The following is a 25,949-nucleotide window of genomic DNA, read 5'->3' on the forward strand; positions in this document are numbered from 1 at the left end:
TTAAAACGTAGATTACATTTGTGTATAATTTATTTTTTTCTTCCATTTCCTTTATCTTTTCATTGAATATCTACAATATCATCAAAAACACTTCACTCAGCAGTTGCTATGTCTAGCCCTCTATAGAAATAAAAATAAATGGTCAACAATTAACTTGCTACTCAAAACTGCACCATTTCATATCTAAAAAGCTTACAACATACACAGGTTACAAGATTAGCAAAAAATAAAATAAAAATAAATTTCATGTCACCAACAAGTTATAAATCAAATCAATTACTTAAGATAAAAAAAAAAGAAAAGAAAAGAAAAAAGAAAACCAGGTCCACAGATTTTTCCCATTTTAGTGGCACAGTTTCAACATAATTTGCACCCCAAGGATAATATTGCCAAAATTAGAAAATAAAAATCTGAAAATACATCTCAAACTAAAAACATCTATTTTAGGGCAATACATCCACACTAATGAAATGTTAAAGAAACCGACAATTTAAAACGAAACTGATGCATGAATTTTCCCTCCCATGTTTTGCCTAAAACACTCAAATAAAAAGTAGGGGATTTTGAGAAATTATTCATAGAACACCTTTATAAAGGTTTTACACACAAAGTTTCATAAAACTAAAACATACATTGTTCAACTCACTAATCAACATAATCATGATTTTAACCACTCGCTCATTAAACAGCGGCCCTGCCCATGGCAGAATGATAAGAGAGGAGTGAGGGAGGAGCTACTGCATTTAAAACAGCACTTCCTGAGATTGTCTCTCTGCTGATTTGACTTTGGTCTGGATCTGTGCAAAACCCATCCATGCATACAAAAACGTGGGGAGACAAACAAATTGAGGAGAGAATCATGCATTACAGTTTCACTGATTAAACATTCAAATATTAATTATTAACTGAAACTTAAGACCCCTAAAGAGTTTAATGTGGTTACTGAATTCAAATAATAATATTAATAATAATAATAATTATTATTATTATTATTAAACCTATATCCCACAGTAAGCATTGGGCAAAATTAGCATTCATACACACCACCTATTTCTTCTGAGGTCCTGAGTTCCATCTATTTTACCCAAGTCGACATGAGATTGGATAACAGGTACATTATGAGTGCTGTAGCAGGTATATTATTACATGTAATCATACCTGAACTGTATAGGCATAAACACAAGCATCACATAGAGATTATCATTAATAAACATACAAAGAAAAACAGACTTGACAAGATCACAAACACGAACGGCAAATCTGAAGCAGCACACTAAAGCCTGGTTCAGACTACATGATTTTGCCATGATTTGCTTGATGTAGGGATTCGTAAATGACAACGGGAGGCAAGATTCTTTTCAGCTCGTGTAGTGCTATAGTGGACGACAACCAATTGCAATGCTTCACAACATCATGACATCATTATAGATGGCATCTCAATAAATGAAGGTGTAGTCTGACATGTTTCTTGTCCACAACACAAGGTTTTAGGAGTCAAAAGAAAGTGTAATCTGACACCGCGACTATCTTGACAGACAAAAATAGTGTGTAGTCTGAACCAGACATAACTCAAGAGCATAGTCACCAGCATCTACAGCAGAGGGGAGAAAAAACGAAACAGAACAATTGGAAATTGTCAAAAGCAGACACTACAAACAACATGATCACTAGAAAACACTAACAAGACTTGCACTCCCAAGGGAAAGACAAACAAGTGTTTTTTTCCCCCTCACCTACACAAATTTCAGCAACGCAGCTTGATCTTTCGGTTACTTACAGACCCAGACTTCAGAAACACTGGACATCACAGAGGACATGTTACACACAAACACTTGTCTTCCAATTATAGACGTGGAGCGAGGAATCTACAGGCACCTCATGATGTAATTTCAATTTAGTCATGAAGCAATTACAATGGAATACATGCACAATTGATTCGCTTTACGCTTTCTTAATCATGCGAAACCCTTAATATCTGCCTGACTTTGAAACTGCATGCCAAATATTTTCAGGTTTCCACCATTTTTAGGTAAATTTATGACTTTTCCAGTTGATTTTAATGACTAGATAACTTTTGAAATGTATAGATTTCAATTAGACTCATATTAGAGTAATTTATAATAACGATATTATAAAATTTTCCAAGTCTAGAAAACACACTTTGGGATAACTGTAAAGTTTTATATTGTGCACATTTTCAATAAATTAAAATGAAAGAAAAATTATGAATCTTTTGATCATGTGATAATTTTCAAATGCATCACATCTGAATCAAACGTCTTCCCCAGCCCCTTTTAGGACTGGTGCAAACATAGGAAGAGACACAAAGGTGACTTATGGACCAGTGGGGATGTTGCCATAATGTCTTTGTGTGATCTGTTGCATATGGAGCACACGTGCTGGCTTGATTTCTCACCAACAGTACTATTATCATTTAACGATAATATTAGATAAAAAAACATTTCTGTAAATCACAGACAACACAGGAAGCACAGCCTCCATTTCTCCTTTCAAGTGTACGTTTTTTTTTGTTGTCTTCCTTAAATTCCTAGTTTTCTTTATATTTTTAAGGATCAACTTCCCAGATTTCGCAGACAATTGGGAAGCAGAGAGTTCTTCGACACCACAGTGCGACAGTCCAGTTTTCATATATATATATATATATATATATATATATATATATTAGTCTTCCTTTATATAGAAGTTGTATATCCAAGTATACACGCAAGTGTGCACGTGTTGTGGGCATACGAGGCATTAATTTGGCGATCTAGGTGGGATGTTCTGTTCTTTTCCACTGCGTCTGTTGTACCCAGTCTGTGGAGAGGAGCGTCGACCATTTAGAGCCCGTCTCTGTTGCTCTCTGAGCTTAAAACCTGACCCTCTGGGGGCATTATCACGTTGGTATACAGTCTGCTCTCTTGATGTCCGACGATCACTTCCTTTTTCCATTTTGTCACCGGGGCTGCTGTGAGATGGGTCTGGGCCTTCCGCTTTGTTGACACGAAGTTCACGTAGTGGTTGGCTTGTGGTGGGAGAAGGCGTGGGACTTGGGCTGGGCGGGGCTACTGATGTAGGGGGAGGGTCTTTGGGTGGCCTTTGACACACCTCTGCATAGCTCAGTTTCCGTGTCTCCTAAAGGGATTCAAAAAAAACCTTCAACTTAACAGAGAAACATCTCCATTCTGACCTTCAGATGTGAACAAGCAACAGAAACATTTAGAATTCAGCACATAAATGCATTCACCTGGATGGTTGCGCTTGTTGGGTAAGGTGGTGTCGATGCAGTGCTTGAAGAGCTTGATTGGCTGAGTAAAGATTTGGGGGCAGAAATGGGCTGGACTTGCTTTGCAGTCACTGATGTAACGTCCGGAGGCGTGTCAGAGACCTGAACCTCTTTCTCAGGTTTCTTCACCTGATGTGACGCACTATAGAGGAAATGTAATTAAATAGGTATTAAAATGTATTAGGTTTTCATATTAACATTTACAATGCATTTATAAATTAATCCATGATAAATTACAGTATTAGTCAAAGTATTGTTCTGAGGTATTTTATGATCGTTGAATTCTTCAGAATATAAGATACTATTGTACATGTATGTGTACCTAGTGCTAGGTGTGTCCTGTCTTGTGGCAGGAAGCTTTGGCACTGGAGTGGAGGGTTTGGTCAACTGAGCTTCCAATGGATATGTTCTGGGATCTTGACCGACATCCATCTTGCTTGTTTCCTGCTAAAACATACCCAGAATTTTTTAAATTTTTTATTTACTTTGATTTCAGAGATTCGCTGCAAACAAGCAAAAGAAATATATATGAGAATAAATGACTACAAGTAGTAGTTCTTACTACCTTGTCCCTGCTGATGCCCTTAACTACATCTGCCATGCGATTTTCCAAAACTGACTCCGTCTGCACAGTCACACTTGGCAGACTACTCGGGACACCTCCTGGCAATGGCGGGAAGTTAGTGCTTGCGAGGTCAAACTTAGGGGGAGGAGCCTTCACTTCTGAATCAGGATTCTGCCTCTGTGAAAAATGTGTAATCCAAATGAAATGAAAAATCACACAAATAATAGAGCATGAATGCATAATAAAAAAACGAAGTACTTCTGAGAGCGGTGTAATAAACGTTTAGTACTTACCGTTCTTTCATCTTCTCTTCTCCTCCTCATGCCACGATAGCTTCCCCTCCTGGACACATCACAAATCATTAAATACACTCCTATCAGCAAAGCGGTCACCATTCAGGGAACACACTCAACATATGACCCTCAGATCTCAATCTATCTGCTCACTGGGACAGGAGTGACAGACTTAAAGAAGTGTGAGAGTGAGAGAGAGAAAAAAAAAAGGAATAGATGGAAGAAGTGATCAGAGAAAAGAACAACAACTCAAGTCTTCCCATCACTCCCTGCTTCCCTCCATGCACTTAGTTGATCATCATTGGGTCAAAAAAAATGCCAAATCTTCCACTTAATTACATTTCTTAAGGTAAAAAAAAAAAAACTGACCTGGCACGACTGAGGTCTGAGTGGTGGTTCTCTCTGGGGGAAGCCGGCGGCTCAGAGAGCGGGGTGAGGGTGGAGTCTGTAGTAGAAGTGGACGGAGGCTGGGGACTATAAGTGCCAGACAATGTCTCTGTCAGCTGACCCACGTCAGCATGAGGCTGTGGCTTTACATGATTCCTGATCAGGACACAGAAAAATCTGAGGTTTCTTAGAGGTGACTGCATGCAACTATAACTGAGGCTCCAAAGCCAGAGCAAAGCTCAGTAAACATCTGTATAACAGACTGTTTGTTCAGCTGGACTTTAAGGGTGGTCACTCTGGCTGTGCAGAACAAGCATCACATATGGAATTGTTTAGAGGTCGACCGATTTGGGGTTTTTGCTGGCCGATGCCAATATTTAGAAATCCGGGCAGCTGATGGCTGATATAGGATGCTGATTTTTTGGCTAATATGTTTGGCTGATTGTCTTTTTCCATTCATCTAATAAAAGTGAGTTTGAGTAAATGATCGCAGGGTACAAGATGGTAATAGCAGCCCAATTTAGAGTAATAATACATGGCTCAAAGTTTAAGCACCTTCTCAAAACCGTTCTGAAGCACGCTTTTTCAAGTGTTCAACAAGTGTATAAGGTAATTGACATTTAACCAATGTTTGACATATGTGAAACTTTTTTTTTTACTGAAATGTTTATCAGTAATCATCTCAATAATAATGTGTTGAAAAAAAAAAAATGTCCTTTTATTTTTTTTATATTTACTAAAACGAAAAGACTTTTAGTCACCTAAAACTTGACTAACAGAAAAAGATAAGTGAATGACTAAATATGAAAAACTAACAAGGACATTTGGCACAAGACGAAGACCAAATTGACACTAGGCTGATGCGGATTAATAAAAAAAAATTAAAAGAAACAAATCGGTTGACCTCTAGAAGGGTAATACATATGTAGTGAAAAAAAGAAACGTCCGTTTGTTTGAGAAGTTCCTGAAGAGTGACATTTTGTTTTGGAGTTCTCCATTTTAGCAATACAGACAACCAGTATAAACTAACCCAGCTGATCTCTCACCATTTGAGATGAACCAACATTAAGAATTCTGCCTGTGAGAAGGACACGGTCAGGAAACACTCATACACAGAGCAACAGATGATACATGCAAAACAGGGTCACATGACAGATCTGATGACAATGCACTGACATTCATTCACTGTGAAAGGCATCATGCGTCAAGATGCAGCATTTTGCAGAGTCATGATGATCATGCTTACTCATAGTTGAAGAGCACTAAATGTTCTGATTATTTTCAAGTGATGCGATACGGTCCATCAGGTACGTTAGTATAACATTAGACCAACTTTAGCCTAAACATTTTAACCACCACAATGCAGTTCTGTCATTCTAATATTTTAAAGCAGTTTGCATGGTACATGAACATGCACAAAATGACAACTGAGGAAATAAATGCTCCAATAAAAGCAGACCACATCTACCTGAAGGCATTGATTACATTCTTTCTGGAATAAAGTGGAAGTCTAGAAAGTAAAGGAATAGTGTCACTGTGACTCCAACGTGCCAAACACAAGTGTCTTCCTCACTTTCTGAATATGAGAGGAAATCAACGTAGGTAAACTTTAACATTTTCCCACTTGGACAAAAAGTACAACATATTCAATAGGAAAGGATGCACAATAACTGATATACAATTGCTATTTGTTTAAGTATTATAAATTCACACAAATAACGGAATCATTTTACTCTGTTTATGTGGTAGAACGTAGCACTAGCACTACTTTTTTATTCTTGATGACCAAAACTTTTCTCTAATGGGCAGACATTTTGGACACCTGAGCAAAAACCGGTTTTTTTCAAGACAGAAATTTTGTACTCCAAAACACATTGGTCATGAGTCCAATTTTGCCCGCTTTGGACAAAGTGTGAGCCAAATGAATGGATACATCCAAATCCTTAAAACATTTGGAAATCAGCAAAGCAACTTAATGTCTACAAGACGGTTTTATTGTGACCTTCATAAAACAAGTCCGTTTTTAAATACAAGCCTATTATAAATAGAAATAGACTATTCTAGGATTCAGGATCTTACCGGTTGCGGGAGTAGTTGCGTGTAAGGCTGATTGGAGGGGAGCCAGTTTTGTAGTTTCCTGCTGGGCCAAAGCCATTAACAAATGTTGTGTTTGGAAATGGAGCCTGCAAGATAAATAACAGCTGCGATTAACTCACACATCCTCGAACTAGTACAAGTTTAATTCACATTTTTGTGATACATGGCCAAAGCAACTCTTTACATTTTGATATGCTAAATGAACCAAATAACTGCTGCCATGGTAACTAGGGCTGTCAAAATAGCTGAAAAACTAAATTTGAATTTTGTACTCAAATATTAAATCAAAATTCTAATTAACTCCGAATTTAAAATGCATTGTTTGAGTTAGGGTGAATAAAAGCTTTTGGCTTCTCTGCTATGGCCACAAGAGGGCGCATCAAGCAAAATATTGCTAATGCAATTTATTGAAAGCATAAGAAAACGTGATTGAAAAAAAAAATCTTTTAAAATGTTTAAAAACCAATTATAATTAAGTTGCTTAAACAGCGTAAACAAAGGGCAGAAAGCCAGTTCCACAGAATAAATTTTATTATAAAAAAAAATTTTTTTAAAAATGCAGTGGGACGGGAAACAAAAACCCACCATAAAGTCTCGAGATATGTTTTTAAAAAGTTGAACTTAATTTACAAGGCTTTCTAAACTTGCGGCTCTCTTGTTCGATACGCAAATTCAACGGTGTCCCTCTAGAAAATGTGAAATTTGCATTGTGTGTGATCGGGTTGGTTTCAGTTTTGATGTAAACAAGATCTTCTCCACATTGATGTTCTCTTTTTTTTCTAGTGGCTTCAACTGAACAGGCTAACATAACCTTAATGATGCAATGACACTTACATCGTCATCTGATAAAGGTCAGGTATACTTCGGCCATCCGCGCACAGTCCACACTGTCATTTTTTTTGTAATCCACGTGCAGGCAATTTTTTGAGAACAAGCAGACATGAGGTGAATGATGAGACAGAACACGGAACAGAACACGGAATGTGAAGCATAACCAGGGATTATAAGGAGCCTCTTTAATGCACACCTAAAATTCGAATGCAACGTTTTTGCATTCTAATGTGGATTTCTATTTTAAATTCGACGAATATTCGAAGTTCACTTTTTTTTTGACAGCCCTAATGTTAACTGTTCAACTACCCGACTTCATTGCTGCAAGTCCCCTGCAGCTCAGCCTGCAACCACAACCCTGATTACAAACTAGGAGACCCACTGTGACTATCAGCTCATACCTTCAGCATTCATGAATACAATACGAAGGTAACAAAAAAAAGATTAGGTTTCACATTTAAAGCAGTTCTAAAATGACTATAAATTAATTGCTTCAATGTTCAGCCAATAGCAAATAGTCAAAGTGACCCTCAGATCTCATAATCTTAACGCTCACTGGGACGGGAATGACAGAGACTTAAAGGAGAGAGAGAGAGAGAGAGAGAGAAGTAGCAGAAAAGGAGAAGAAAAATAACTCCCAAAATCTTCTGATCACTCCCTGCTTCCCTCCATGCGCTTAGTTTATCATCACTGGGTCAAAACAACCAAATTTGCTCTGGCCATCTTTCATATACCGATACAAAAGGTTTTTGATTTACTTTTTTTTTTTTTTTAACACGTTTTTGTCTGCAAGCAATTATTAATAGACTCCAGTATTAAAGACTCTTACATTGATACAAAATAGGTGTATATTTCAAATAAATAATGTTTTTAATAATTCAGAGAAATCTTACATTATCACAATTTTGTGTAGCATCATTTTTAACTGAAATAAGAACTGTTTCTTGAGCACAATATCAGCACATTAGAACATGAAGTGCTTGTCTTGTATGGGCAATTCTCACTGCAAACAAAACATCAACTTCACGATATATTTCAAAATAAAGCTCTCACCAGGGGCGTTTCAAAGTAAGGAGTGGGTGAGGGGGTCCAAGTCTGTGGCAGGAGGCTATAGAGAGGGTACTGCTGTGGAGGCTGGTACACCTGCTGCAGGTAAACTGGAGACGAGTACTGTGATGGAGTGGAGTAAACCCCAGAGTCCACCGCCCTATAACCATTCTTAGCAAAGAATGTGTTTATGGCTTTGATGCGAGCCTACAGACACAAACATACAAAGAGACACATTTATTAAAAATAAAACATCTAGAAGATCTTTCATTGTGCATTACACTCAGTTGTGAAACTCAAGGTAGACCATAAATGACAAATCAGTATTCACATTTATCCATATCCCCTCAGATTTTAATCTCACAGCAGTCAGGACGGAACTCAAGAGAAAGCAAGACAGACAGGAGAATCTCACACACACACACACACACACACACACAATACATACTCTAAACAAATAAAACAATACATGTACCACTCTAATCCATCAATTACTGCTATAAACGTGAACCTTTTTCTCAGCAGATCAGATTTCCTTCATATGGTACTCATACATAACTCATACAGATGCCTTTTGTTTGTCTATTTAGGATGTGAGCTGGACAAGAGAACTTGTATGACAAAAATTTTAACGCAACAAGACTTTGAACAGGATGAAAAGATCTTGGTTTGTGGAATACATAATCCCATATACAGTCTATGGGGTATTTCCTATTGGTTACACACTGACTGTATAACTGATCACTGATTGGTTGAAAGAACAAGGGTCAAAGTGAAGTACTTCAGAGAAACCGGTTAATCACAGCATCCAGAGTGGTCCAGGTGATAAAAGTTGTATTTGAAGTGTTTGCCAGGAACGCACAGATCCAGGATGCTTAAATTACAGCGGATCTAACAAGAGAGGTGGCATCATAATATACACTCACCATAATTGGTTTGCCCTGAAAGGTTTTGACTTCCTCACGCAAGTATCTGTAGGCCTATAAAACAATGAGAGTTTGAGTCAATCTGGACAAAAATCTGCATTTATTAAACCAGCAGAGAAAATACAAAAACATTATAAAATGCAAGAACAGCACAGCAACCTACAGCTTCTTAAGATTTCATTATGACCATATTTGATTAATAATTATAAATGGCAAACAAAGTTACAAATAGATTATCGTCATAAGTCATATTACAGTGAATAAATTCATGCCAATTTACTTGCAAATAACACTATGAAATATTCCTCACATATGATTTTTACCAATTATTTATACAAACATTCATTCCATGAAAAAGGCCCTTTGTGTGCGTTTGTCAATAATACCTGCTGAGCATCAGTGTCAGACTGGAATGTGATGTACCAGTTGCTATTGTGTGCAAACTCCACACTGATAACCGGTGGACACTTCTCACTTTTAAACAGGGCCTCCACCTCCTGACAGAGAGACAAAAGCATCAGTCAGCAAATCAGAAGAAGTGAAAACTACTGACAATTAGGAGGCCAGATATCCCTCAGATCTCAATCTCACGTTCATTAGGGCAAAATCCACTGTACTGAGAAAAGGAGCGAGAGGAGGGGAACCGGGGGGGCGGTGAAGGAGGAGTAGATGAAAAGAAAGAAAAAGACAGAAAAGGCTCAACAGCAGCAGTGATTCTGGATCCTTCCAAGCGCGATACTGATCATCACTGGGGTGACAGTTATGGTAACCAGTCTCTATATACAGCCACCAGAGATGACCGTGAAGTGCGCCCTCACCTCTACAGGTGTGGTCTCAGGAACCTCTCTGAGGATGATGATGCATCGCTTGTGGTTTGGCCGTACCTTCTCCCCCTTATCATCCACCTGCACCACGGGAGAGGCTGAGGAGGACAAAAAAGAAAGGAATTCATGCATTGCAAGAAATAAACAAACTCTGAAACTGTGGTCGGGTTTTGTTTTACCTCGTAGCACCTCAAGTATCAGGTCCATATCAGTAGTCAGCAGTTTAACCCCCTCCATGCTTGCAATGGTCCAAATAGGGACAAACTGATCACTGTCCATCTGAGACATCAGATAAAGGTCCTTGGAGAGATTCTCTCTGTAAGAAAAACACAATGAACAGATGATGAACACTTGCAGTGATATCCATTGCACTCGAAATGGTCAGTGTGCTTTAAAGAATTTCACTGCAAAAACATTTTGAATACAGATTAAGTGTATACAGTGGGAAAATGGAATTTGAATGCCTGCTTTGCTAACTAAAAATCTACCATTGCATGATTTGCACATTACATTGAAAATACTGAATACTACCATGTTATCACACCACTAAAGGACTGGTTTGCTTAAAGGGTTAGTTCATCCGAAAATGAAAATTAACCCATAAACTACTCACCCTCAAGTCATCCTAGGTGTATACGAATCCAATAGGAGTTCTATAAAAAATTGCCTTTGACCTTTTAAGCTCTTTCATGGCACTCATTTTTTCATGGTCCAAAATAATTTTCAGTAACACTTTATTTTAGTGGCCAATTCTCACTATTACCTAGTTGCTTATTAGCATGTCTATTATTAACATATAAAAGCACTTATTCTGCATGACCATATTCTACATTCCTAATCCTGCCCCAAACCTGAATTTAACAACTACCTTACTAACTATTAATAAGCAGCCATTTGGGAGTATATTTAGGCAAAATCAGTTAATGATTTGTTAATCGCAAGAAGTGGACCGTAAAATAAAGTGTGACCTAATTTTCTTATTTTGATGGTCCAAAATAAGTTAAATAAAAAGCACCCATCCATAAAAAAAACCTGCTTCCATGTACAACTGTTGGCGCAAACTACATTAAAATGATTATTACGTTTTGAATATGGAAATTTTTCTTGCAAAAATGCATTGATTCGATAAAGAAGGCCTTTGTTCACCCGCCAGACCCATGCAAGACTTTTTTTATGGATTGGCTCTTTATTTAACTTCTTTTGGACTGATTCATGCAAAGCCCACTAATTTTCATTTTAGGTGAACTAACCCTTTAAGTTCACGCATGCAAATAAAAAAAACCCTGAGAACTAACTTTTTTTTTTCCCTTCAGGAATACGGAACTTTTATTACATACTGTGTTGCTTCAAAACACCATATGTGCAAATCTAAATTTCAACTAGACAAGTCAGTAGGTTTCCTGAACGACTAGTCAACTATTTGGTCCTAAGGAATAGTGTTGCAAGGTGCACCGATACTTCAAAAATATCGCGATTCTCGGAAATTAAAAACGTCACGATTCCTAAATTTATTAGTATCGATGCCTCAAAGAATGACTGCGTTCCAGATTTGTAAGAGACGTGGGCTATTTCATGTTGGTGTGCGCAACGCATGCTTCCAGTGCCTCCCTATGGACGTCGGTCTCCTCACGCAAGTGGCAAAAAAGCACTACAGCGAGATGGCTGCATTAGTGGCTTTACTAAACTGATTTGGCTTAACTAAAATGTGTGCATAATCGCATTAAATAGTCTAAATAAGTTGTTCAGATGAACAAAGCACGAGGTTTTCTTGCATAATTAACATTTTAATTATTTGGTCAGACAGTTCATATATAATATTCACATTAATCAGGGATTAAACATGGAGTTATGTTTTGTAAGCTAAATATGAAAACGAGCATATCTGCACCGCTTTGTATTTGCTGATCTAGATTTACATGCTTGGCTCACTGACCCTGTATACTCATTCATTTCATTCATAAACAAGATGTATCAGTTCATTCAACTTGTACACGAATGAGAAGATCTCTTGATCTCGTTCAGTGAAGGGCGTATGGGTTCACTACATTTAACAAATCACATGCTCAGTCACATCTTGAGAAACTCTGACAGGATGAAACAATTCACAGAGCTGTTCACGAGCTGCGCATGCGCTGCTAATAGCACCGTGCTTGCATGCTGCTGTGGAGGGAGGAACTTCAGTGAACGAGAAATGAGAAAATAAATTTTACTTCATTTGGGTGCTGGGGCGGGCCAAATAATTTCATAAAAGCGGGACCCGCAGGTTGGACAAGAACCCGCCCGCACATCACTAGGCTGCATGTGCGAGCACAAGTGATACTGTGGCCGCTGGTCCACGACTGGTAGAAAAAGATGACACTCATTAAAGCTCACTGGCTGAGTTTTCTCCTCTGAAAGAAAAGGTTGCACTTCGCTTAAATTTATATTATTTCTCTTTTGACATTTAATCTTCAGAACAAGAGTTCAGTAACATTGTTTGATATAATCGCTGTTCATATTTTTATTCAAAGTTCAGAATCAAGATAAATTTATTACTCTTATGTTTCTTATGATAACATAATTCTGCTAAATTTATTCTCTCTTTACCTTGAATGTCATTTCTCTAATTTATTTTTGATATTTCATAATTGTTACCATTTTTACTATATCTGCTGTTCATGTTCATTTATAAGTGTGTTATATGATTAGTATGTTGTCCTGGTTTTAAAATAAAGCACAGCAATGATATTTGAGTGTATTTTCCCTTTTCAAGAAAAGTATCAAAATTGCAATTCTTGACTAGGTATCGAAAAAATAATTTTGGTATCGTGACAACACTACTAAGGAAGCTTAATGTAATACAGATGTTGCAGTTCACCTTTCAATGGTGATGCTCTCAACACTCAAAAGCACTGCTTCTAGTGGACCGATTTAGAAATGGCTGATATTTGAAATGTAATTATCAGTTTCATCCCAGCCAACAAGTCATTGAATATTTAATTATAAATAAAAAATAAAAAAATAATCTGTCCAGTATAAGTATTGATCAACCACCAATCAAAAAAATAAATAGATTAACTCACTAATTGATTAATGACCAACTACTGACATTTGCTGAAATTAAAGCTTCCAAATAGTCACACGACACACAAGAAACAAATTACTTCTAGCATCCAGCAGCCACAATGCATTGGAATGGCATTTGGGTGAGTACAAGATGATAATTTAAAAAATGTGGGTGATTAAATTTTTTTTTTGTATCATTATTAAATTAAACTGTCCTTATTTTGCAACCAAAAATTACAATACTGCCAGATAAAATGGCTTCAATCGGATCATCCACAAAAAATCTTTTCCAATATTATGGTTCCATTATGACATTGCATTTAATTAGTGAATGAGAATTTTCTCAAGCAAGAGTAAATAAGCATTGCTCTACTGTACAGATGATTATGAATTTCCAATCATCCCTTTACATGATTACGTAATATAGGGAAGCAGGTGTGAGCATGTCTGGGAGTACAGTGGGCGTTACCTTGAGAAGCAAAATTCCAGCTGCTTCTTCAGTGATTCCTTCAGACTCTCTTCAGACAGCGGAGGCTGCTCCTCGACCGCCTCACCCTCCACTGAGTAAAACAGGACACGTACACACCCATAATGTCAGTTAGCCAGTAAGCAACACTAGAATGGAGTGCAACTGAAGTGTAACAGAGGGTGTGACAGACCTGGTTCGTAGAGTGGGTAAGCCAGTTCTGCAGACTCAATGCCATTCAACATGCTGATCTCCATAGGAGGGGCTGACTCAGAGTCGCCATAGCCAACACCATACTCCTTGAAACCTAGATAAGGAATGACAATAATAAATGAGTTTTGAAGCTTACCGATCTTTCACCATGTAAGAACAGCAATAGGCCATTTAACCCTCAAATCTCATGCTCATTAGGGCACACGCACTCCACAGAGAATGACCAAGAAATTTTGTTTGAGAATTAGAGAAAGAGATTGAAAAAGATGAGAATGAAAGGAGTGAGATGAACTGCTAATGTTGTTATTGCATATGGAACACACAAGATTCATTTCATAAATCAACAAAACACCACCATGATTTAGCCATTTTCCATTAGACAAACTGCATCAGCATTCCCTTAAAGCAGCAGGGTTTTCCAAACCGTTGGGGTAATATTTTTTATTTTACTTACATGTCATGTGTCCATTAATCCAACACCAGAGAACCATTCAGATGGGTTTATTTATACACATTAATTTATAATCCCACTGGGTACTTAAAATAATGCAAAATCAGCTGACAAAAAAATAGTTTGGGAATCCCAGTCTTAAAGAAATGGTTATGAAAAAAAAAAAAATGTCAAAATTATTTAAGACACATGGAAACCAATGTTAGCAGATGGCAAACAACTGGCTACATGTTTGAAAATAAAATGTGTGAACTAATTTTATGTTGCTTTTAAGTATCTTAATAACAGCCTACTGCAATGAACTGGTGTGTAGGAAATTTCTTACCTTCCCCATTTATTCCACAAATAAATCAAAGCATATGGCTTTTAAAGGACATGAGGTTCATTTGCGGGTGAACAATTTCAGATCAGATAACATATGATGTCAATTTTTACACATTAATTACAGCACTGAACAACTGCCAGTCAATACATGTACCTTCTGACTCCTCGGTGGAGACAGTATCTGCTGCTTGTGGGCAATGGCACGTCTCTGTGGCCGCCTCTGGAGTCTGGGTGGTTGTTGCAGACACTTCCTGCCACACTTTAGCATTGGGATTCAGACCGGCCCCCTTGGTGGTCACCTTGAAGACAAGGTTAAACAAATCCTGGGTTTGAGTCAGCAGAAATCGGTCAACATTTGCTAACTGCAGCTTTAGTAAACAATTTTAAGACTTTAACTAGAACACTGCTACTCATTTAACTACCCATTATTATGCAGTCAGAAACAGACTGCCACATAAATATTCGCACAAACTCAAAGTTCATGTTCAGTAGGCAAGTAGTTATCCACCCCGTTTCGCAGTATGATGGCAGGGTGATCACACACAAAAAGTGTTAATAAAAACAGTAAAGAAATACTGAATAAACAAAGCAATTAAACAGTTACCACTAATGTGAACTGCACAGTTCAGGGTTTCAGAGATGATATTAACAACATTTTTGGTAGCGATAAAGCCCGTCAAAGCTTGCAGCAGGTGAACAATCCTATTGATAACATATAAGTCATGGATAATTTTAAAGTTTCAATATCTGACTTAAATTTCTCTCAATTCCCAACATGTTAAGCGATTAAAACATGATCACATTTCACTCACCTGGCACAATACAGCTTTTCAAGTGCACCAGTGGGCAACATAAAAACTCTTTAAACGCTACTTTTAAAATCACTTCAATTGGAGGGGAAGACGACGCATAAATGCGATCGTCAACAGATGCGACGCTATCAAAGTTTCACATGACACGCCGAGGCACTATATACAATATAGCTTAAATGTGCTTTCTTAACAAATAAACGCTGCAAACACCACAGGACAGGACAGGCAAGGGCATACTTAGGTATTAACACACTTCACGAGTTGGAAAACCAGAAATGTGCACAACAACTTCTATACTATTACGCTCGATTAGGTTAGAACCTTATTCACAAGATCTATTACTTAGAGGTTTTAAATAGCCGGCCTTTCGCCCATTTAATCTGATTAATCACTCTGATAAACCAGAGCGAGAGTTCAGAGCAAAGAGCTACAACCCTGCATAAGAAACGCAGCCTGGTTAACCTGACTAGGATTTGGACTGGCTAAATATATTTTTAATCTAAAGGTTTAATTAAAAAGTCGGGGAAATTTGTGGATACCTTCAACATTTTTTGTGATCACTGCTTTAGTTGTTAACTGCACTGATGAAAGTTACGCATTTAGCGCAAATAAAATTGGCTGGGTAACGTTAAATAGCTAGTATTTATTGCGCGCACGTGGATCCTTCACTGTCGACGGTCACATCGCGTCCACATAAACAAGGTCTCACATAGCAGCTCAAATAATTGTGTAATCGCTAATAACCATTTTTAACTCAAAACAAAAACAAAGCAGAATGTTAACTTGACTACAAAAACACAACAAATCATTCTCGTTGTTCAGCTAGATGGCGCCTGCCATGAGTTTCAATCCAAGCCGCAGATGTGAAAAACCTTCGCAGTCGCCAAAATGACCTCATTATATCTCACCTCCACAAACAACAGCATGGTCTTCTCCACGGACAACGTTATCACTCGCTAGATACCTAGAATTAATCTAGCTCACAATAACACGGACCGTACTCCACTTCTTTCCGTTTAAAGCAAAAGTTCACTGCCAGAGAGTTTCGCGGCCACTTATCATCTGCATCAACCCCCTTTACTCAGGCGCTTACGAGTCTGATTGGCCGTGCGTTAGTCTTTCCCAGAGCCGTTGCCTCTTTTGTGATCACATGCAACAGCACGCTTTGAATATCTCCCGACCACTGTTAATGGGATTGGTGCGTACTGAAATACGTCATAACGAATCTCCGGCTGATAGGACGGAGAAGGTTTACGTTTGTCAAACTTCTGTTCAAGTTACCGGAACTGTAGTCTCTGCCACCAAGATCACTGCTGAGCACGTGGCGACAGCTGAAATATTCCAATATGACGTTACGAAACATTAAAACGGCTTTTGAGGATGAAATTTGTGTTGCTGTAAAACACGTGATGTAATCTCGTCGGTCTCGCGCAATTCAGATCATGAACAGTCTTGGTGGCTGGATCTCAATAATAAAAAAATTGGTTTGATAGTGGTTTATTGAATTAAGTATGCTATTTGTTCAAAACAATATTAAACATACAATACTTCATGTTTGTGTATTTAGTTTGTCAAAAATGCAATTTTATACTGCTGGAATTGTAACACAGAATCATGATCTACACTAGCTCTCAGAAAACAAAACGTGAATTGTATTTTACTGTGAATTCACACAGAGAAAACGTTTAAACAAATTTCAACCAGGGGCTGGTGCCTCAGCAAACCTACAAGGCCTCCTCAAAATGACATTTAAATTAAGAAGAAAAAACAACATTAAAATAAGCTAAAACAACTTAAAATCAAGATATTTCTGATTTGAATTCCCCTCCTCAAAAATCTTTGAAATTGAAAAACACAAATATTATAGGAACAGGTAGCCTGCTTTAAAAAGTGGCATTTTTGTTTATATTCATTTATTTTTTTATTTTTTTATATCCATTTTTCTAGTTTTGCCAAGCTCTGAGTTATTTTATGGGGTAGATATTTTGAGCACAAACTACTTTTTTTTTTATCCTCATACTTAAAGTGTGATGTGAGAATCAGAATCTTTAATGTTGTACAAACTTAGTTATGGATTATCTCTCTTTTCTAGCAACTACCGAGCAAGGGCATGTCAACCAGTCAGAACACCTTATTCAGCAATACAGCAATCTCCTAGCAATTCCCTAACAAGTATCCAGAACACCTTATTAGCTGCCAAGAAACAACTCTGAACACATTAACAACGACAGTGCTCCTTTAGCAACCACATAGCTAGGCCTACTAATTAAAATTTTACATTAAGATTTACTACATATTTAATCTCAAATAAATATTTTAAAATCTTCAATCCATACAGTGAACAGTAATTTCTTATAACTTTTTTTTAATGCTGTTATTGTGCTAAGTGACGGTTCAAACGATTGAGTGAATAACAAAGTGGGGCAGAGATAGAAAGATAGCACAAGAAAGAAAGAAAATAAATCATGATCATCTGGGAAAGTCATGGGGCCTTCAAACATTGTTCTGGACAATGGGGGGTTTTGTAGTTAAAATGCTGTGAAAGTATTCTCACAGGTTATACTGATGTCTGCTTTATTCTAAAAGAGAGATAGAGAGACTCCTGCCTAAGAGACTTGGCACATCTAGGACAGAAACTGGGGAAAAAAAACTGAATTTGTCAGTTTCCTTTTGGTGGAAGTCCACATCTGGCACACTGCTATTTTTCACGGTACTATATTAATATTATGGTACATAAAATGGTAATCATTCAGAGCCATAGTTTAGGAAAGTACCATGGTATTACCAACGAATAGCATCAATGTCTCATGATAGTGCTTTATATAGGTAAAATGAAGGGGTTTTTATGTTAAAGCTGACCTTCCTCACTATGTTAAAACATTAATTACAATAACCAAGCCACTTAAAGGGTTAGTTCACCCAAAAATGAAAATTAGCTTGTTTTACTCGAAGCATCCTAAGTGTATATGACTTTCTTCTTTCAGACGAATCCAGTCAGGGTTATGTTTAAAAATTGTCCAGGCTATTCCAAGTGTTATCATTGCAGCCAGCAGGTGTTGCAGTTGAACAGTCCACAAGTCGTTAAATAAAGCGCGCACACCCATAATAAAACCTGCCTCACATGGCTTTGGGAGGTGAACAAAAGGCCTCCTGTAGTGAATCCATGCGTTTTTGTAAGAAAAGAATCCATATTTTAAATGTAATAAACACTTTTCTCTCACTTCCGGTATTTGTCATATGCAGAATGAGTTCTGGCGGATGACACAGCACATGCGCAGTGCGCGTGCCTCTGAGTTATGCTAGTCTCGCAAGTTTGTTTATAGAAGCAAAGTTTCCTTACTTTAGCGAAGGAAAACAAGTCTCCTCTTGGTTTATATCGAAATCCTCAGTCCCTCAGTTTTAACTTCTAATTCATAACGCATTTTCTTTTGATCTCATAACAAATCTGTCATTAATCACGCAACGGCGACGTCCTATGTCATCCGCCGGAACGGCTTCAGTGTATGACAGATACTGGAAGTGAGAGAAAAGTGTTTATTACGTTTGAAATATGGATATTTTTCTTACAAAAACACATGGATCATTACAGGAGGACTTTATTCACTCCCCGGAGCCATGTATTTATGTATTATTTATATATTTATGTATTTATGATGTGTGGACTGTTCAACTGCAACAGTGGTGGACTGGGACAGTAAATCAGGCCGGGAATCTGACTCCACCCCAGCCCACCTCTGTTGCTGCAGTCACCACCCAATTCATGTGTCCACCAGACTGCTAAACTCTTTGGCTCTTTCAGTTGTTTGAATTGGGTTATACTTAAAAAATAAACCAAAATCCTTAGACTGTGGACAGGCAAAATAATCAAATGAAGTATCAAGAAGTATCAAGGCATTCATTGTCTCTATCATCTTTCCCTGAATCCCCTCTCTCTCACTCTGCACATTGGGTTTCTCTGCAATATCAAATAAGAACTTTCAATAATCTATATTAAATTATGCAGCCATCAATTGTATGTCCCAGTGATCACATTCCTACTACTGATGACCTTATAAATCATAAAAGCACATATTTTTCTAAGAGTATAGCCAGCATGTTTAGTTTTGCTTATAGCTTAAACTTTAGCTGAAGGTTCCTGCTCTCACTCAAAAGCTGAGCTGTCCTCCCTCTCTTGTTCAAAGCAGGAGCAAATAAATCAAAATAAATAATCATTGTACACTAGGCTATATATGGTAGGCTAGAAATAGAAAATCAGTTTCTGGTCAATTTTGGCACTAAAAAAAAATACTGTATCTTCATATGTAAAACAGTGTGCTAGTTTGTCATTAAGATGCTCTTTTAAAACATCTATCATTATATACATTTGTAATATATATTTATTTTAAATTGATTTTATCTATTGTAAGTCGCTTTGAATGAAAGCTTCCAACTGCCAAATGATTATTTAAATATCAGGGTGGAACAGTTCAACTTTTTCACAGTTCGATTTGTTTCACGGTTTCGGTATAGTTGTATATGCTATGTTTATGGAAAAACTATACTTTCAAAACATATATATTATCATATTATTAAGAATATTCTAAATACAAGCAACAGCACAAATAAATACAATAGAGTAAAGATACAAATAAAATAAACTGACTTTCAGGTTTTTTTAGGTAGGTCTTGCATTAGTTTTTAGGTACAGAAATTAAAGTAATCAAATGTAAAACAGCATTGCATTTTGGACTATAAATTAAAGATTATTCTTTATTTAAGTAAAAAAAAAAAAGCTTTTTAATCAAGAGCAGTGAGTGATTTCTTGGTTGTTGCTGTTCGATTAATATAAAGACTGTCACTTTAAGAGAATGCACTGATCCAGTGTTCGTATTAGTATTGAACAAGAGTCAATGATTTGTAGAGGTTTTTTTTCCATCGCTGTTGTTGTAATGTCTGGGAATCCAGAATGCGCATGCATCAACAGAAACATATATTATCTGAACCCTGTTTGTTTTATGTGTTAAGGCGGGCATACACTGTGCGATTTCTGTGCGATTTCGGCAAGGTACCAACTCACACTGTACGGGTAGATCGCATGCGATGTAAAGCCAAAGCTCACGATTTTTGTGCGCTCACTGTACGGTCCGATTGCCGAGTTGTGATTTGACTGCTCAACACTATATGTGAGGAATCAACCGAATCAACACGTATGATCCCTCAGAACCTGGATGTTTGTGGCTGTTTCAGAATAAACATGCTTTCCCGGGATAAACGCACTGCTTTGGTGATATGCGCAAAGCGCAATTATGTGTGCTGAAACGTCCAAAAAAAAAAAAAAAAGCATCGGCGTAGGTCTTTTACTGTCTATGGGGAAGACGTGGCCAATAGGGCTTGGGCGGCAAGTTGCATTCTGGGACGTGGCGGCCATGTTGCCAGCTTCGCAAATGTAAACCTACAGCCAGTTTAACGAGAAGAGTAGAGTTGGTAGAAAGAAAAAAAGATGTCAAAATCCCGAAAAGGTTGTGGGATTTATAGGGATACGTTAAATAGGGATGCCAGGGACCGGTATGTGGACAAAATCGGCTCTATTAACGGTTTGGATCCATATGAAACTCCCAACATATAGTGGAGTACCGACGGAGACTTTTTGCCGCACGTTTGCATTACAGATATCTTCGGCTACCTTGTTTGTTTTGTGAGCGCCTACACTTCAGAATAGTTCCGAAGCTACAAGTCAAGTCTCATGTACAGTTCACAAATGGATGGGTTCAGGAGCTGCAAATCATAGAAACGGAACAGCGGCAAAACAGTATACAGTAATCTGGTAAGCTGCGCTCTAACGTTACCTAGCTGCTAGTTTAGTAACCGTTAGTGCTAACAACCATTCACACATGGACTTTTAACAATGTGTTTCAAAAGTGTAGTTAGTAGCTGTCCACCTTTAAGATAGCTTGGTTGTTGTGAGAGCACGATTTCACGCCAATCTGTAACTAAAATCACGGTAGACCTAGCTTCACAAATCGCTTAACGTTAGTTAATGCAGCAGTTTTATAGTACAAATTTTTGCTGTCAGCAGAGGGATAGCAACAAAAAGATGAATGTTGAAATTTCCCGTATTTTGGATGAGTAGCTCGAGAAATTTCCCTTATTTTCAATGTTGACTTAAGCTATATAAATTAATATTCAGATGTTATGGTCTCCGTAGTCGCGCCTCCAAGCAGGAAAGCGGTGTAAAGTTAATCCATTCTCATTTTATTTTCCCCATGGCTATTATGTGTTGCGCTATTACACCCCACAATAAAGCAATGGTTGAAAATGGTTAAAATAGATTTTTAATTCATCAAATTAAGACACACGGATGAGAAGGAGCATGTCTAAACACTGCGCAGTAGTCCGAGTGGCAGTAAAGGAAGCATTTAACGTGGCGGCCACGCCAAGTAATGACGTCACGACGCCCAAGCCCTATATGGTCAATCCATTTTGCAACGCGAACTGGAGGCAAGCAGGCGTTTTTCCCCTCTTTTATTTTTATTTTTCTTTGCCATAACTCCACAAGTTATCCCTCCATCACTTCAGTCCACACTACACGCTGTGTCAGGTGTCACCATGGTTTCCCTTTATGGTTTCACGCACGCGCAGTGAGGGAAACGCGGAAAATCGGTTCGTAGCCCTGCTTCAATAATGCGATACCTCACGAGAGGCGACCAAAATTTCTGACATGTCAGAAATCCATCCGACCAACCGATTGCCGGTCGGGAGAGGCTTATCGCCTCTCGTTTCCCCTTGTACACTGCACGACAAATGACGCACGAAAATGCTGAAATTCAGCCCAGCCCGACCCACGAGTCAGAATTCGGCTCAAAATTGGATGAAAATCGCACAGTGTATGCCTGGCCTTATTTATTTAAACCATATTACAGATGCTTTGTTAGATTTAAGTTGAACAGCGGTCCCAGCGCGTGTCGAACCGTGTGTGCTAAACTGAACAGTTCGGTTTTTTCAGTGAACCATAGTAAATATAAATGTAATTCTGACCGACCTGCTCCCTTACTGGCGAAAATGGCTGGGATTTTGCAGCAACTTGCTGCATCTGTTGCCAGGGCTTTTCTCCTTTCCCTCCCTGCTCCTCCTTTGCGCTCCATTTTTTGCGCGATTTTCTAAGATAAAGCCTGCCTCTGGATATAGCCAATTAGGCAGTGCTTCGCTGATGTTTGGTCATGTGGTGGGTTCATATCACTCCGCGATCACCTGATTCGTAGATTCATAAGATAGTCAATTAATTTGCAGTTGCGTAACAGCCTATTGCACGTCAGCCTGATCGACTGCACAGCGCCCGATGGCCAGTCCGCCCCTGAACTGCAACATAGAGGTCTTCACAGTGCACCCGAGACCCGTCGACCCCGGACCCGACCCAGGACCCGTACGGGTTCGGGTCTATATTTTAAATCATCAGCCGGGTCCGGGTCGGGTCCGAATCTATTACCTCGGGTCCCGGGTCTGTTTAACATTGTGTGTAATACCCGTGCGATCGCTGATCGGAGTCATCGGCCGTTATCAAAGACTGCTTGTGTTTTTTGTAACTTGCAACTTGTAAAATTAGGAAAAGAAAAGAGTGAGCCAAAAAAAGTGATCTCTCTCTCTCTCGCTCACAGACTCAAGAGTTAATACAAGTGCACACACGGTAATGCTTGCAGACTTGACACACTCATGTTTAATATATTTCAAATCAGCAACACAATCTGAGGTGAACTGTCACATGAATGTTTTCTATTACGCTCAAATTGCGTTAAGGCATTTTAGGTTGATAAAGCTAGCACGCATGTGCAGTCATGTTTCCATGGCAAGCAGTGAGGGACACTTCGACCGCCAAACCGCGTTTTACATTTTCTCCCATTTTTATAATATTATAAATGAACCGTTTAATCTTAAAGTTTTAGTGGTTCAGATTCAGACTCGATGCTGAGCAGAGAGCACAGACAGAGATCAGATGATAGTAAATAAATAATGTCAGCGGCCATGGCGTTGCACGAGCGATCGTTATTATAGTTCAAAAGGCAAACAGTGTAAGTTATTACTGCAACACCCACTGACTGCAATGATAGAGCTTGGAATAGCCAGGAATTTTTTTTCATTTAACTCTGACTGGATTTATCTGAGGGAAGAAAGTCATATGGCTCATTTTAAATTTTGGTTGAACTAGCCCTTTAAGCCTCTTTAACAAGAAATTACCATTGCCTCATTCATACAGACATGATACGAGAATCTAAGCACATCTTTAAATGTATAATATACCTGTAATAAAATATCTGTCGGAGCAAGAAAATAAAACATGTAAAAAGTACATTAGGACTAGCATTTTTAGTGGAAAGACAGTCATACAGCTTGTTTGGTTAGACTAAAACATCATAAACACTGCTTTATATGAAAACAATTTAATACATTTCATTTCATAATGAGGTTTTATCCATTTCAATTATTACTTTTTAATCAACAAAAATGATTAAATGATTTTTTTTTTCTTCTTACAATTGTACCCAGTATTATTACTAGCATCTCGAAAAAAAATTGAATGGTTAAAAAAGTAGTTAATTGTAACCTTTAAAATGAACTTGTGTCACGTGTCCTAGAGTCATTAAATAATTGCTCAATTACAGCAGAGCTCCGCTGACAACAATATCAACACGTGATATGTCATTTATGGGCAGACTAAGCCTTGGTGGCAATATATTTATGTATAGTAATGTCTTCTTACCGAAGTCCGACTTCAAGGGGGCTAACCAGACGTAACAGTACGTTATTAAACACAACTTAATTTGCTAACGACCTGACAATGTTGTCAGCGCGCAAGAACACAGGTAACGTTAGTTTGTCAACATACTGCAAGTAACGTACACACTAGTGCTTACCAGTCCGATAAACAGTCACACTGTCTTTTGTTTAAAATATGAAAGTGTTAACTTACATTATAAACGAAAAGTCATAACACAGTAACGTCGTGTTTAGGGGGAGGGTTAAGTGGGTTGTGCCGATTCAGCACCTCAGGCCTGAGCTTACCATGCCGCCTTGGTCCTCGCCGGTTTTCTTCTCTTGATCACGGGCGACTGATCCCGGCTCGACCTCCTTCTGTTGTGCTTGGCTGCTACTCTCCGAAGTCATCAACCGCATTTAACTCTGCCCCCCGGCCGGCCACTCTCGACCCTAATCCTCGATCAAGCGCCTTGCGCCTCCTCGCCCGGTCCGCCACTCCGCGCCTCCTCTCGCCGCCTGAATGCAACAAGCACTTGCTCTAGGTAGTTACGGTCGGTTTGTCTTACCGTTTCAGAAACCAAACGAAGGATGGAAGAAAAAATAAGACTCGCTCACACTAACGCTTGCGAATCTATCTCCAGTACGGGTCTACTTCAAACAAGCCTTAATAGGGATCAGCGAGTGTTTCTGGCAGAAATTCAAACACCGCCACCGTCCCGACAGACAATGCGACCACCCCCTCCATCGCGCTCGCTCTTCCCTAGCAACAGAGCGCAACAGACGCTGCGCCGCATAGCAACCACTTGGCGCTCTCGCCGCATAGCGACCTGATAGCGACAGACTCGAGACTTAGGTCTCTGCAGAGCAAAAGTGGGCGTTTATCACCATGTGGGTGTTTTGAAACTGCTGGGTGTTTCTGAATCATGCAATCTAAATGATCCCCCTTACACAACCCCACCCCTAAACCTAACGTCACTATTACATCAACCAATCAGGTATCATGGTGTAAAAACACCTTGATCTCGTAACTCCCATTAATTTCCTGCAGAGACCTATACTTGACAGACTCTGAACGAAAAGTGCACCCGGGCAACGAACCGTGATACGGAAATTAATCCACATCGAATTACAGCAGTCCAAAAAATAATAAAGTATATATATATAAAAAAAAAAACAGTAATATTGTTAAATATTCTTAAAATTTTAAATAACTATTTTCTATTTAAATGTATCATAAAATGTAATTTATTCACGTGATGCAAAGCTGAATTGTAAGCATCAATACTTCAGTCTTCAGTGTCACATGATCCTTCAGAAATCATTCTAATATGCTGATTGGCTGTACTTGGCTATTAATAATAGTTCTTATTTGTATTGTTAAAACAGTTTTTGCTTTATATTTTGTGGAAACTTTTTTTTTCAGGATTCTTTGATGAATAGTTCAAAAGAACGGTGTTTATTTGAAATGAAATCTTTTCTAACATTATAGCCTAAATGTTTTTACTGTCGCTGTTGATCAATTGATTGCATATTTACTGAATAAAAACATTCATTTCTATTAAACACACACAACCCAAACATAAATGGTAGTAAATCATGGTTTCTGTATAAATATTAAGTAATGCAACTGTTTGCAACATTGATAATAATAAATG

At 38.2% G+C, this 25,949-nt stretch overlaps 1 protein-coding gene across 5 annotated transcripts; it reads right to left on the minus strand.

Annotated features, from left to right (window-relative positions):
* Positions 1-12: 12 nt before the first annotated feature.
* LOC113050366 (la-related protein 4-like) lies at positions 13-25,047 on the minus strand. 5 transcript variants are annotated; one of them, XM_026213271.1, is made up of 17 exons: positions 24,601-25,047; positions 14,910-15,054; positions 13,961-14,074; positions 13,771-13,861; positions 10,436-10,572; positions 10,251-10,354; positions 9,819-9,929; positions 9,433-9,486; positions 8,513-8,713; positions 6,611-6,714; positions 6,000-6,041; positions 4,514-4,687; positions 4,145-4,193; positions 3,852-4,028; positions 3,609-3,730; positions 3,248-3,428; positions 13-3,135 (listed from the first exon to the last, which is right to left on the minus strand). In XM_026213271.1, the coding sequence occupies exons 1-17, from the start codon at positions 24,709-24,711 to the stop codon at positions 2,758-2,760; spliced, it is 2,295 nt and encodes a 764-aa protein (XP_026069056.1). In that variant the 5' UTR covers positions 24,712-25,047; the 3' UTR covers positions 13-2,757. The 5 variants fall into 5 exon arrangements, with proteins under 5 accessions (XP_026069056.1, XP_026069055.1, XP_026069058.1 ...); XM_026213270.1 differs by having other exon boundaries at positions 3,609-3,733; XM_026213273.1 differs by lacking the exon at positions 24,601-25,047 and adding an exon at positions 16,476-16,718 and having other exon boundaries at positions 3,609-3,733.
* Between the last annotated feature and the right edge of the window lie 902 nt (positions 25,048-25,949).

The sequence above is a fragment of the Carassius auratus genome, chromosome 31 (assembly GCF_003368295.1).
Source record: "Carassius auratus strain Wakin chromosome 31, ASM336829v1, whole genome shotgun sequence".
Lineage (NCBI taxonomy): Eukaryota > Metazoa > Chordata > Actinopteri > Cypriniformes > Cyprinidae > Carassius > Carassius auratus.

Coding starts and splice junctions, on each gene's coding strand:
- LOC113050366 (XM_026213270.1), bottom strand. CDS start 24,711: ATGCGGTTGATGACTTCGGAGAGTAGCAGCCAAGCACAACAGAAGGAG. Junction 9,487..9,818: donor CTGACACTGATGCTCAGCAG/GTATTATTGACA, acceptor ATTGTTTTATAG/GCCTACAGATACTTGCGTGA. Junction 4,688..5,999: donor AATGTAATCAATGCCTTCAG/GTAGATGTGGTC, acceptor TGTCCTGATCAG/GAATCATGTAAAGCCACAGC.